The 15,577-nt window shown below is 38.9% G+C and overlaps 1 protein-coding gene across 20 annotated transcripts in view; it reads left to right on the top strand.

The window, feature by feature from the left end:
• The window catches only part of mbnl1 (muscleblind-like splicing regulator 1), a 52,266-nt gene that overhangs the window by 24,800 nt on the left and 11,889 nt on the right, over positions 1-15,577 (top strand). For all 20 annotated transcript variants that reach the window (XM_086173114.1, XM_086173111.1, XM_086173094.1 and 17 more), the window contains one exon: positions 14,977-15,147. In XM_086173114.1, coding sequence (XP_086029240.1) covers positions 14,977-15,147 — 171 coding nt within the window. The remainder of the gene's footprint in view (positions 1-14,976; positions 15,148-15,577) is intronic.

Raw genomic sequence — 15,577 nt, 5'->3', positions numbered from 1 at the left:
CTAATGCCCCGACCATGTGTAGAGCTTCTCTGTGAAGCACAGCTACTGGAAATGAGTAACTGGCAGATTTATGGAGGAATTTTTCAGAAAACCAAGGGACCTATTTTGCTGTTTGGACTCATTTTCCACAAGGATTTGTGTATTAACGGAGATGGATTACTTTTTTCTTTTTCTCCTTTAACCGTTCACCCCATTTTTTCCACTGGTAATAAAAAACAGCACGTTTCCTAAACCCACAGTGGAAACAGCCAGAGAGAGCAAGACAGAGAGCGCACAAAAAATAGGATGGAGGAAGTCAGAATGCTGTTGATCCATTAGTAGCATGTTCTGTATACCGCAAAAGATAAGACCTTATGTTCCCACACATGTTCATCGCGTTTCTAGTTTTGTTGTACGTTACACCCACAAACACGTACGTCCACACTAAAAAATCACATAAAATCTTGTACATGTCAAGTGTTTGAAAGAGGGACATTTTTCATCACAGTTGTCACATATAGCCCCATCACCCTGTTACAGGAGTCATGTACACCCCCTCGGTCACATATGCACACACTTTCTGCCTCTGAGAGAAGATCGACCTACCAGAGGAGTGTATAATTAGAACAGGTCTCACATGATCACCAGTGCATAGCTGAGCAGGTCACACCCAAACCCAGTCATTTCCCCAACAGTCAGTTTCTCTTTCTTCTCTTTCTCTTTATCTCTCTCTATGGCCTCCTTTTTACATGGCATGTACAAGCACATGTGTACACACTCGCTCACACATATACATACACATGCATGTGTCAACCTAATGCCGAGGAGTCAAGAGAGATATTTTTCAAACCAGAAATAGTACAAATGATTAAATTGGCAATTTTCATTGGAAGATATTCATGACAGTATTCAGATGAGGATAATTTACCCTCGAACAAAAAAAAAATCAGTCAGGTTTTCACTGAGGCCTCAGACCGTCAGAATTGTAGTGTTTGTGTTTGCCGTACATTTAGTCTTAACCCTGTTGCAGAGCTTGCTCTGTTGCCTGCATATCTGGTTGGTGCAGCAGAGATGGCTCATCTACATGGAGGCGAGGTAAATATTTGGTGATTGATAATGGCTGCCTGGAAAGCCAGCTTTTAAACTTTTTTTCTATTAATTATTAACTTTTGAGCAGAATGGTTCCGTATGATATTCTGATTCTGAACTTGCTTACAATTTTTACAGCTAAAGGTTTGCGTCTGTCCTAACATCAGCACAAACACAGTAACTGAAGCAGACATTTGTGGCGCAGCTCGTTTGTTTGTCTTTGGATTACGCTGTTTTGGGCACATGGCGAAAAAGGAGAGTTGATATGCTGAGGGACTTTCTACCTGATTCACCACAGCATTCTTTATCAGATTTGAGTGTACGAGTCAGCTCGGGTTGCACTCACAATTGAGCTAATGCCCAAATCATTACTCAATACATGAATCAATCTGGAAAAAAAAATAGGTTATTCCCTAAATGAACTGTAACAATGCCGCTTTGCCCCACCCACACTTGAGTGCTTTCGAAATAATCTGCCATCCTACTTTCCTTTTTTTTGCAATCCTCCCCTACTCCACTTACTGTTCGTTTGTCTTTGTTCTATCACTTGTTTTCACTCTCCTCCCCCTTTTGATTTCCCGCTCAGCCTGGTTTTTGCCTCAATTACGTCTCGCCACGCCCATCCCTAGGCAGGATGGTTCGCATTATACTCTGTTTAACCACAGCACCCACCCACCCGCACCAACGCACACACACACACACACACACACACACACACACATACATCCATCCATGTGGTGTGCATTTGGGAGCCGAAATTAGTGACGTCACTCATGACCTGGTGTGAACCTGCAAGTGGCAGCAGCAGTTTCCTCATTTACACTGACATGGCAGTCACTGTCGTAAAACAAAGGGTGGTTTGCCATCTAGAGTGAAGAGGTTAGCACATGAAGCTTGTACTTTGTCTACCTGCCAGAATTACACACCCACTGTCATCATGTCTGAGGTCTGAGAATAAAAAGGCCAAATGTGTGTGCATGCACGCCTGTTTCTGTTGCATCTGTGTCAGTGGTGCTGTTGCAGCAGGTTCCTTTGTGTAGGACACTGCTCTGAGCCAAGGTTACATTCCTACAGAGCAAAGGCCAAGTTTTTATCTCTTGTTCATGCTTTCAATATCTCTCTGCACTCTCATTTTTACTAGGGCATGCATTGACCATTTGCAATATTAGATGGTTAACTGTAGCAGTCATGTAGAATATACAAATTTAGTGAGTTGTGGTTGGCTCGACGCGTGCTGTAAATAGTAGCAGATATACTTGTCGTTAAGTGTTTTTATGATTTTAAACAATTCATCCGGCCAGTAAAATTCACACCTCGTGTTTCCTGTATGAGCACATTCAGGGTTTGAGTTCAGCATTTGTGTTTGACTCTTTTCTCACAGAGTTTACACAGTGCAATAAAAAACTACACAATACATGATAACTTTTCGGCAGCATTTGCCATATAATTGCCTGGTGAGTAACAGCTTTGTTCCAGAGCTAAATATCACTGTTTGCTGAATGTCAAATTAAGCTAAGACTTGTATGGGTTTAATAGAATTGAAAGGTATTTTACTAATATGTAATTAAACAAGGTCCTCAGCATTGAAGGTAAAATAAAAAAGAAAGTCTCATATTTCATACATTTGCACAGGAATCCAAATGGTTCCAGTAATATCCATTTCTATACTGATCAATAGAGAGATGAATAGTAATTTGTTGTTTGAATTAAATAAGTATTTGAATTATGATTACCCTGATTATTGATCACTTGATTAGTTGTCAACTGTTAAATAAATCTCAAACTCACTTGTGGCTTCAGTCACATTTTAAGAATCAAAATCTCTGATACCGGCTCACAAAATATGGAAAGGTTCTTATTTCTTTTCCTTTCTTAGACATCACATTAAACATCTTTATTTACATTTACTGACAACATGCTCCGCTGTTACAGAAATGACGTTGTAATGAACTAATGACTGGAAATTAAAAAATGACATTGTTATCAAAACTACATTTAATATAACATCAAAATATCATCTTAAAAAAGGTTTGGCTACTTAATTATGGTAGTTCTCTAGTGTTTTAATAGTCACTATTTCCATAATTCATTCCTTTTCTTTTTCAGTGATTTTAGAAACAAATCCAAATATAAATCTAAATTGTCTCTTTTCCAGCCAATTAAGCTAAATGTTGTTTTTTCATTTTATTTTTATTAATTTTTTTACAACTTTTTGATGGTAGACAACTTTCATTTAGTTAAGGCTAAATTGTTTGTTTGCTAGTTGGTTTAGGAGACTCAAAATTTGAAATCTGTTGTACAGTAGTTTCATTTCAAACAACTGAAGCAGCATATTTGAAGGCCACATAAACACAAAATATATGCTTTTCAGGTTTCATCCAATCCTCCTGTCCTCAAATGCCATTTCATGCTGTATGCAAAAAAAAACCAACAACAAAAAAAAAAAACATTCATAGCACCATTCTTGTATTCTCCCAGTTAGCAGCCCTGTAACGGCTGGGAACAGATATTGGTTGTATCAGTGTGTTCAGCTGTGACCAAACATCCAGTTTTTTTTCCCCCTCACAACAACTCCTGGTTTTATAGGAAAAAAACTGCTGATATTGGTTGTAACTCATTACAATAGGCCCAAGTAACTATTTTTCAGTATTCATACCTATGTTTGTGTTTTTATTGCAGTATATAGATGCTGAAACATAGTTTTCCAAAGTTGCCAAATGGGCCTTTTATGCCTTCGGTGATTACTTTGTGAAAGTGTGACACACCCTGGTATTGCTTAAGTCAGTTAGCATTACATATGTTAAACTCTGTTAGATTTATATCTTCTTAAGAACATTAGTAGTAAATTGGAGTGGCCCCACAGTTCTATGGAATTGACCTCTGACAGACATTTTGTAAACTGGTTGCCCTGGTTACCATAATGCTCATGCAAAGGCTCCATTAGTCATTGCTTTCCAAATATATCAAAGGAAATACAAAGGATAGCATGTATCAAACGTAGTTCTGTCTTTTGTCTAATTAAGAATAGATTACTCAGTGTATCTTCCGTCAATATAATCAAAACACGTTTGTGCTGCTTTTGGTACTTATCGGCACAAACGACACAGATGGGTGTGAGGAATCCAAACCCACTCATAGATGTGCGATCTTCACTTAGCTGCCATCGCTGGCTGCTCGCCAACATTTACTTGCCCGAAGAGAACAGTGAGAAGAAAAGGAAATTGGACACCCTTGCACAGCGCTATCATGTCAGACCAAGAAAAATGTGTTCCCAGGGTGAAGGTTTCATCACACCTGTGATCGACAAGGTCTGTTTTCAGTCGTGCGACGCTCATCTCCAGTCAGCTTGCCGCTGTGTTGCTATTGTTCAAACAGACACGGGAGCTATATGGGCCTCAGTCAAAACATGTATTCTCCTCTCCTAATTGGATTTTTAAAGGAATATCTGGAGGCGTACCCACAGTGAGTATCCCCTTAAAGCTAACAAGGCTCAGCTTTACTCAACTGTCCCGAAGATATACCATTCCTTGAACTTAGCTGTTTAAATTTGCCTGTCTGCCTGAATACAGTTGTCTACTGTAGCTAAATTATATTAATAAGGTTTAACTAGGAGTGGAGGCAGCAGCTGGAATAGGCTCCAGCATCCCCCCCGAGTAGGATAAGCAGCAGACAATGGACGGATGGATGGATAGGAGTGGAGGCACATTTGAGGGGGTTTTGTTTTACTAAGCAGGGTCTTTGACACCTCACCCTCCTGGTGTTGATCAGACAAATCTCATGTCTTTGTCACTTTTATGAAGGATTTCTGCATGGCTCAGGCTATTCCTGGCCTACACACCCGTGGGCACGTGATTGCGCGCCAGCACACAAACACACACACACACACACACACACAAACGCGTCAACACATACACTGAGACATTCTTTCGCTTGCTCCTTCCATGGTGTGTTCATCCTCGTCAGATCAGCATGGCTGCAGAATTTGTCAACAACAGCCCGTCTTTTCTTCTCAGTGACAGCCGTCGCCATCCCGCCATCACACTGGGCCCCTTTATAATACCACTGATACAATGATAACTCCTCTGTCCCTTTTTCTTTCGTCTTTTGCTTTGTTTCGACATATAGACATTTTGGAAAATGTTTGTTTTACAATCTAACAGACATTCAGTAATAAAATACCAGATAGCAGGGGCACATAATGTCAAGCTAATAGAACACAGCGTAGAACTATGTGTAATTTGGGCCATCTGCCATCTTGGATTGGTCACTGTGTATATGTCGAGGTGTTTTATACTCTTGGCCATTTTTTGTTATTTATTTAATTCTTACTATACACAAAATGTCCTATTTTTAGTAGAATTATATGGTAGCGTATCATCGGTCAATACACTAAGTAAATCTATCTTGAGTGTTTAATCTTCTGTGAGAAATGTCTGTTTTCCAAAGATCTGTGCCATTACCTTTTACAATGTAAACGCTTGTGACATGAAAATTCAGCAAAAAAGCAAGTAATTCCAGTGGGCTTCATCCCGAAGACACGGGCATTCAAACTTTATTGTCATCAGCTCCTTTTTCTCCTGTGCAACTACAACTTCAACTTTGGAGAAAACAATGCACCACATTGCATGAATTACATCAACAATTTCATGACATTGCTTCGTCATAAGATTACATGGGGCTCTTTTTTTCTCACCAGTGGCAAGGCGAAGACACAATTTATGGTGTTTACCTTGGTTCTAATCTATTCTATTTATATTCTAATCTATTATCCGTCTGTGTGTCTTTGCTAATATCCAGGGTCCAGATTAGTAATTTTCACAGAGGGAAATAGAGACACAGCTGAGGCTGGATTAATGCTGATTAGCCATTTCACAGAAATATTTCTGTCAACTTGAGCAAAAAAAAAAACACCTCAGCGCAGTTGCATGCTGAAATATCGAGGCAGCCATTGGCTGAAGTGCATGCAGTCAAACAGAGCACATGGACTTAGGAATTTTGTCTCTCAGTGAAGTATTGTTGTTAATGAGTGCAAAAGGTTTATATCATCTTGTTGTACCTTATACCCTCTTCCCTACTTACATACCTTATCTCCATATCCACTTTCCCTTTTCTTGTGTCAATTACTGTTACACACCACCAGTGGCACATCCCGGCTATCAGTTCAGTCTTTATCCTGCCATTAGACGGGTGTGAGTGGCGCTCGAGGGCACAGCGACATGCTTAGCACAATTTACTCATCACCTTTTCAATGAACCCCTCCCTTTCTCCAGCTGTTAGGTCTGTCAATCAGGTTTGTGCGGACCCTTACCTTTCTGTTTCTGCCACAGGAAAAAAAAAACATACTAGAAGCTACATGCCCACTGTCAAAAGACATGAGAAAATAGTTGATGAAAAATACGTTTGTAGCTGTCCATTTTCATCTAATTTTCTAATTTCTATTAATTTCTATTTTGCTTTCCCAATGGTCCCTTGAAGCTTGTTTATTTTCTCAAGAGCATTCCTTGACAGACTCTTTGTGCCTGGACTTGTTAAACCCACAGCATGAGTCTAAATTACCACACCTTTTGCTTTTCTTTGAGTCAATAACCTTTCCTTCACTTTAAGCTCATAAAGAATATTGTCCTCCTCTTTTCTGGTCTCAATCAATCTTGCATCCTTTTCTTTTTTAGCTGAAACGTTTGCACTACCACAACCGATGCACTTAACTCAAAAGCTGGTGAGATTTCAACACAAAATTCAGGCCGCTGGGTTCTCAGTTTACTCTTCTAATCTTCTTCGCACGTTTACTGTGGTATCAGCAGCATCATATATTACACTGGATTTCATCAGCATAAGCATTATCATAAATAAATTTGCACAGTTTATATAGCATTCAATTAATAATAGTAATGTAACATCTAAATATTTTTTCTTACTCATTAACTAGATAGTATTTTCTAGATTAATCAGGACCAAACTTAAAAATTCTTGATTGAAGGCTTGGTTTACTTTAAATGCTGATTCTCTTTGTCTTTCTGTTGTTGGTTAAGATCTTTTTGAGTGCCATTAAAGAACAGAAGAATATGAATCTCTCAATTCCCCTATTGGATGTTTTAAGGCTCTCAAATGCCTGTTCAGGATGGATAAAAGAAGTGAAATACACTCAGATACATGCTGAATTATCTGCCACCATTGTCAGGGTTCAAAGACTTTTCAAAAACCTAGAGAAAGAGTGAATTTATGGGGCTAAATCACTTCTCAATAATAAATTTAAAGGTGAAAACATCCTGCTTCTGCTAGCATCAAGTCCAAAGAAGATAATCGCACACAGAAACAGGATTAGGCCAGTTGACAGTGAGATTAGCGTTGTGGATAGGATTACAGTCTTTGAGATCAGATTAGCATAATACATGCCAGATTGATTCTGTTATTGGTACAAATCAAATCATTCATCTGTTACTGCTTTGCCACCGATGGAGGAGAATGTCTGTGTGTCACTATCATTTTTGGAGGAGACAAATACTGTTTATGTTTGCTCTGGTGGGTAAAGAAAAATGAGAATGCCGGATAAAAGATAGGTATATAAAAGGGAATAAAAGAAGTGACATTGCTTTTCAGGTTTTAGAGCTGTAAGATGAATCTCAAGGTAATGAGTATTTCCAAAGGAGTCTGCAAAACAAAGACTGGGGAAAGCATGAAATATAGGGAAGGGATATGGGTTTTTCTGGCTGGCTGTCCGTCTGTCTGCCTTGCACCTTATTATTTGAACTAATATGTCAATTAGTTGATGTTATCTGCCAGAATGAGCTTTTCACGCATTGTACTAATGGCACATGAGATGTGTCATAGTATCAATATGTAAACTTACAGGCAACATTATATGAATGAAATATCCAAAGAGCTTGTCTTTTGGAGGCACCAGGCTGGAGTCCAACATCATGTTGAGTTAGTTGTGTGACAAGCTTATAAGTATGTAAAGTCTCTTTTTTTTTTTTAAGTTGTGTTGCTTACTCGTTGATGAAATTAGCTTTAGTTTACTACACTTAAATGTTGATCAAAATGGATAGTCAGAACATTGTATGACGATAGAACACTAGCAACCCAATAGCACCCCTAAATAATAAGTTATTTTGCATTAGATACTTTAAATACATTGTCAAGTCAATGTACTTTATATTTTTAAAAGTGTGTCCAATGTTTTGATATTGTATTTTTTTTTTCTCTAAATTATGAGGATCAGCTTCAAAATTCAGTATTGGTCAGCTTGTGCCTCACATGTTCATTCCACGCTTTTAATTCATCATTTCTGCAACAGTTTTATCTTTTATCACCGTAGGGCCATCTAATACTAAGATGAATGTGGCTGTATTTTAATTTATCCTCTCAAATGAGAAATAAAATAGAGAGAACAAGCATTAGATGCATAATCTAGCCATTAATATCACACGCCACCAGGTCAGGCACCTTTCAATGTTTGAAATAACTTATTAAAATAAATGGCCATCTTTGATCTTCAGTTTAAGGAAAGCGCACATCTCAGCCATTTTAAAACAACAGAGTCATTCTTGACGCCTCGCTGCTGCCCGGACCTTGTGATTTCTAAGCAATGACTCTTCTCCCACTGGGGAGGGTTGCTTGGAAATGATTAAATGAACATTCTCAGGCCACAACACGTATTCACACAGGGTGCTACTAGACATCTTTTTTAAAGTGCCGATTCTCCGATCGATACCTGCGTGTTATTATGAATAAGTTTGCAGCTAAACATGTAAGCCCTCAGTTTGCAACTAAACTTGTAAGCCCTCATAACAGATGAGGACAGATGCTGTTGGCTGTTGAAAATTGGCATAAACAAAGTCACATGAAACTTGTGTGTGTGTGTGTGTGTGTGTGTGTGTGTGTGTGTGTGTGTGTGTGTGTGTGTGTGTGTGTGTGTGTGTGTGTGTGTGTGAAAAAGCAGGACGTCTAAGTTTGGATCTAGGGCTCCTGTGTACATGACATCTGACCTGAGGCATTTCTTTGAAACAACACCCTCTCAAGTATGAATAACTTTTAATGTAAAGCTGTGTGTTGTGTGTACCTATATGGTCAGTTTTGTGGCTGCTTTTTCATATCAATGTGCACTTTCTCTCATTTCGCTGTCCAGTTCTGCAAATCTATCTCCTTTAAACATTTCCAGAAAAATTCAAATACACTCACATTCCCCCAGATATTGCTAATAAACATTCTGGATTTATCTGACTGTACTCCATGTGTGGTCTGTGTCTTGGTTACACCTATAATCCATTTTTCTCTGTCATTGTTTGAGGAGGGTAGTAATGCGTCATGTGGGGGGGGTGTATTGTAATTATTATTTAGATGAACGCTCCCGCCCTCCTCCTCATCTTCATAAGCCTTAGCGGTCACATATCAAGTGTTTGACCACAGACAGTGTGTACAATGAATTCCAGCCAGCTGATATACACATAATCCCGAGGGGATCAGTGCGTGTTCATAGTCTGATATAAAAATCAAACCGTCTGCAAGAAACAAACTCAGATCAGAAAGAGCTGCTTGTATCGCTTGGGTTTCTCTCACTGTTTAGGGGAACTAAGTTGGTCATTTCATGCAACTAAAAACTTTAGGATATAATTAAATGCACATAATTGGTTACTGATCTCTATTGATGATGGACCCGACAAGACATAAAACTTGTAGTGTGCTTATTTTATTCTTGTCTGCAACTTCAGTGCTCATCCAGAGAGTCGATAAATGGCCTGGACATTGTTAATGACTCGGCTTCCATTATATTCTATAGCCTAGTTGAGTGAACGATAGACAGAGAAACCAACCAGTAAGCCTGGTCCTGGGACCTCTGCGGCTCGCTAGCAGTACAAAGCTTCATTCACAGTGTGTGCGAGGAGAAAGGGCTTTCATCTCTGTATGTTTAGACAGAAGTCACTGGAACGCAGGGCAGAGAACAGTGTAGCCTCACATCACATCCAAACACAACTGAGTCTCACACCATAACATCCCACCCCAAAACCACACCATCAAAGCCTGGGCAGGAGAGCAAGCCTGGGATCTCTGTACCTTTTGATTTTTGTGTAACCTGCAGTTATCCTAAACATGGCAGGATACATGGCGGTACTTCAGATGAGCAATGCAATGAAGTAGCCATGATTTTTTTATTTCCAAAAGATTATTTGTAACAAATGAAATCAGGATGCAAACTCAAACTCCAGTCCAGATGTTCAGGTCCATTCTGTCTTTAATTTTAGTATTCAAATACAATGAGTTTGAGCCCTTATCTCTAGTATAGTGCATCTAATCTTGCAGGACAAGACAAAAGTTGGCAAATACAAAGAAACTGCCTTCAAATGTAATAAGTAAATAAAGAAAGATCCCAAACAATGCAGTAATTTACAAACTATCCAGCATTGCAGCATTGTCGGTATCCAATAGTGACACTTTAATTCAGTGGATCTTTGGGGTCGTTGAGATATTTTTGCAAAATAGAAAAGTATTTTTTTCGCTTAAGTTTTCATAAATCTAACTATATTAGAGTCATGAGAAAACAGGAAACTAAGACAATACTCGCTATGAAGAAGAAGAAAAAAAATGGCTGAAAACAGAACCCACACACAACCTAAAGTAATCAAACAACAAGAAACTGCTTCGAAATATGAGGAAGGGAAAGAAGGAACAGGGAGACCTAACAGAAGTCCTGTGGCACAAGACAAATATGTGTTGACTTAAAAAGCTGGTGTATACTTGAAACCAGAAACACAAAAAATGACACCAGAGAAAAACTTCTCAAAATGGAAAAAATTGTCAGGAATCCAGAATTTCCAATGTTTTTGAAAAACTTTTGATTACAAAGGTCAAACATTCATACATATATTATATGCATCATTCAATAATTATGTATTTTTTTATCATTCTGTAAAAAAGATACTTTGTTTCCACATTTGTAGAAATATCAAAAGTCTTTTGAATATAAAGATCTTCTACAATGTCACAAAACCAATAAAATGTAATGAGCGTATATTTTTCCATTGTCATTGGTAAAAAAACTTTTATTGCTTTATATTATCTTATAATATTGCGTGTTGATTATTTTTATAGAGAAAGCAAATATGCCAGATGGCTTCAACAAATATATGATTTGAGAAATGTGCTATATTTACACCTCATTGCAGGAGAGAAAACAAAAGAATTTGATATATTTTTATCAGAAAAAAGTTTTCTCAGGTAATAATAACTGATCTTATGTGTAAATGTCAGTCAACAAAATCAGATATAAGGATCACTTCAAATAAGGCTTTGCAGCTGAATATGAAGACATCTGAGGAACGCTGCAGTATTCTGGAGTATTTCGTTAGCTTTCATCTTCCTCTTCCTCACGTACATGCACAGTATTACATCTCGCTGTATGCGACACCTCAAAAGGATGGAAAACAGCCCCGACCACCCTTTTTTATACATCACTTTATTGTTTGTCTAATCCACACATAGTCACAAAAGCAGGGCGTGTGTTTCGAGCGGTGAAAATGAGTTTGAAAAGTGGCTGATCAGGGTGGGTCATGTTTTTCCATCTTATCAGCCACACGGTAGCTCGTGAGATTATTGTTCCCATTTTGGCCTGCAGTTTGCCGGTTCAGATCCAGCTGCGAAAAACCGGCTCCTGTTAATGGAAAACACAGCCTGGTATATTCTGTGAAGGCTAGAGAGCTTTAGAAGAGCTGCAAGAGAGAATTGTACCCACTTCAGCAAGACGCTTGTGTGATCAAAGATATTATGTTTCATAACATTTCTGACCTGAAATATAATTTGCAAGGTTTTAACATAAAAAGTGGGATGCCAAACCAGATGAACTGAATGCATAGGACCAGCAAAGATAGATATGCGTACAATGTTATTCATACCACCATCTTATCATCAGGAAAAATCAGTTGTGTGACTGCGGCAGTGTCATTGGGTTCATTGTTTCTGGTGTAAAGAAGTAACAAATAAGCTCAAGATATTTACATTCTCATCAGTCATGCTCATGTGACACCATGAAAATTGGATTTGCTTTCTCTGGATCCCCCAAAGCATGGCAAATGCCTGATTTTGTTGGGAAAATTACCTTTAATTTACGCAGCTATGGAATTCTTTTTTTGAATTACGATAAATGAGCATATGGGGGTGGGAGCAGTGGGCTGGTAAGAATGAATGATTCTTTTGTTCCTCTGCCATGAGATTCTAATTTTTCAAGAGGGTTGTGTGAACAGTCGAAACCTAAAAGCAAAAAAGAGTAAAGGCCAGGACAGAGAGGACTGGTGTCCAGATGCCCTCTATTCTTGGAATAGTTGTGGCTGCCAGGACAGTTTTATCAGTGGTATTTTCTTGCTGCTAAATTCCTGCATGTGCCAGTTATCTGGAAGATTCTACAAATTTCTGTGCTATGAGGGAGAGTCTGGGGCTGCTCTGTTGCTGTGAGCTGCTCCTCAAGGCCGCTGATGTCACAGTAACAGCCACAAACATGATGTAAGAGGCAACAGCTTACTCGCTTTCTCCGTTTGCACCTCGGTTGCTCTCCTCCCTGTGTGTGGCGGCCCACACTAATCGCTTCTTCTGCAAGTTCTAAAATTTCCCTGACACAGCCCAGCCTTCTCTATAGAGTCACTGTGACTTTCTGCACTCTGCTCTTTCCTCTTTCACAACCTTTTTTTTTTTTTTTTTTTTAAAAATCAAAATGGCTACCGATGCTGGTCGGTGGCTTTTTCTATGGTTGATTTAGCCACAGGGCAAATATAGTAAAGCGTTAAAGCCACATATTTTTTACTCAAACATCGACTTCACACCTGAACTTACTGCACTGCTGCTGCAGTGGTGAATCCAGTGGTTGACAGACAGGGTCATACGGGGTGAGCGCAATGTGATCCTTCATGCCTTTGCAACTACCCCCTCAGCACACTCCCACTCACGTAACACACTCCACCCACTAGCACTCTCCCAGTGTCACAGTCTGGATGAGTGCTATTAGAACCTACTTTCAACACGTCTCTTCAAAACTCTCTCACACACAGTTAGAATTCCTCTGAATGCATAAAACATACTGATACTCAACAAGAGACCTTTGCCTCAATTCTGAAATTCATTCTGGAGTAGAATTTTGTTTTAATCTTCTCATGAAGCTCTTCAGACTTCTAGCATAACAGGTTTTCAGTGCTGCACAGACATGTGCTGCTTGTGCAATAATACAACTGAAGCAATCTTGACACACAGGTAGTATTGTTGTATTTGTATAAATTAAGGCTTTATGCGCGTGTGGTTTTTTTTTTATTTATCATATTCCAGTTTTTGTATGACATCTGTTTTGATTGATCTGTTGCAAACAAATGAAAGCTTTCTCATGACAACTTGATACAGCAACTTGAGACTAGTGGACAAACCTCAATATCTTAAAGAGGCCTGTTGCAATTTATGTGCACCACCTCTGCTCACCCGCCTCCCCTCTTTGCTTTGCACCTGTCTGGTGCTCCAGTGTCAGTGAGAGTGAGGGAGGTGGGAGAGGGGAATGAAGTCGTGACAGAGTACTGAGATGAATCCCAGTGGGGAAAGGTTTGTCAGCAGGAGAACACGCAAGCTGCCAGATTCAGCTCAGCTGTACCCCATGGCTGAAAGTAAATACATGTCTTCCCTAAACTGGGGATCTGCTACTGTTTTTTGTTTGCCTGGCCTCAAGGACCTATTGGCTGAGCATAACCCCGATGCGGTCAGGAGAAAGTATTTGCATTTGGTTTAGAATTTCCAAGTGTGTCTCACCTGTTCTTCCTCGAAATCAGGATTGCATACTCATAGCAGGCAATAAATGGATTCTGTCTCAGAAGATTTTTCAAACACTGAACTTTGAACTCAGGATAAGTGTTGAAATCATATGTGAGGATCATGTGATTGGACATTATTTATAGCTTCAGCTAGACATGTAGCTAAGCTTGATGTCTGGAAAACAGCACGATAAGCGTCAGTCATGACCTGCTGTGAGCTACACACACACACACACACACACACACACACACACACACACACACACACACACACAAAAATTGCTGCTGCTGGGACTGACAGAAATAGCAAGCCGTGAACAATTAGTGCTATACTCAGCTCAGACCTAATGTGAAGTTGAGCATCTGACATTGAAGTTACAATCAAAGAGACACATAAAATCCAACATTCTCGTGATTTTTTGCCTGTGCCGTTTTTGTACAATTGAACGTGGTATATATCATAACTACTCATGATGATTTGTTTTTGTAACAAATAGTTTAACGTTGAAGCGACACAATCAGCCACACAGTTTATAGAAAAGATATATTCTGAAAGCTACAATGAGCGAGGCGCCCTTATTCTGATCTCTTAAAAAAACAGTTGAGTGATGAATTATGTATTTGGATTATTCCGGCAAAAGTCCATTGAGGAACTATGGGAGAGTGGGGAAAGATATTCCCCCACATTCACCTATGGTTTGATTTCTGTTTGACGCAACCTGTTTTAAACATTTTTTTTGTGTTGTCTGTTGGTTTGTGTTAACGTTGTGTTAACATTGTGGTTTGTTAAAAAAGAAACCCTCAAATTTTAATCACATCAGCATGGATGCCTACCCAATCTTAGCACTTGAATGGTGCACAGGGTGGGTCTTGGGAGAAAAAAAGTGTTGAATCCATAATAATGCCACACTGAGGGATTAAAAAGCCATGTAATTTGAAACAGTCATCTACTTACTATTTTCATCAACGTAAAACTTTGTTAGCTTACACATGTTTTTGAGACACTCACTCTGTCACCCTACGATAAATGTTATTATCTTTATATACACACAAGTGTAGAAAGATCCACTGGGAGCCTGCAGCCTATATCTCAATCTGACTCATTTCATTGTTTTTTTATTGTCTACTCTTTCAGGGCCGGTGCTCCAGGGAGAACTGCAAATACTTGCACCCTCCTCCGCACCTAAAGACCCAGTTGGAGATCAATGGCAGGAACAACCTGATCCAGCAGAAGAACATGGCCATGCTAGCCCAACAGATGCAGCTTGCTAATGCAATGATGCCTGGCACACAGCTACCACCTATGGTGAGCAGACACACACATGTATGAAGACATGTATATATGTATGAACATATGTATGTGTGTGTGTGTGTGTGTGTGTGTGTATGCATGTATCTGTGTGTATAAGTATATGTGCATATATAAGTATGTATAGATATAAATACATTATATATGTGTGTGTGTGTGTGTTTGTATATATATATATATATAAATAATGTGTGTGTGTGTGTGTGTATATCTTTGTATGCATGTATATGTGTGTATATGTATATGTGCATATATAAGTATGTATAAATATAAATACATTATATATATATATATATGTATGTATATATATATATATATATATATATATATATATATATATAAATAATGTGTGTGTGTGTGTGTGTGTGTGTGTGTGTGTGTGATGAGATGAGATGAGAACAACTTTATTTATCCCGAAGGAAATTGT

This window comes from Fistularia commersonii, chromosome 25 (genome assembly GCF_037954325.1).
Source record: "Fistularia commersonii isolate RoL2024-O1a breed Wild chromosome 25, RoL_Fcom_v1.0, whole genome shotgun sequence".
In the NCBI taxonomy this organism is placed as follows: Eukaryota; Metazoa; Chordata; class Actinopteri; order Syngnathiformes; family Fistulariidae; genus Fistularia; species Fistularia commersonii.
Note: the sequence above shows the minus strand (reverse complement) of the source record. Positions and strands in the feature narration are given on the sequence as shown.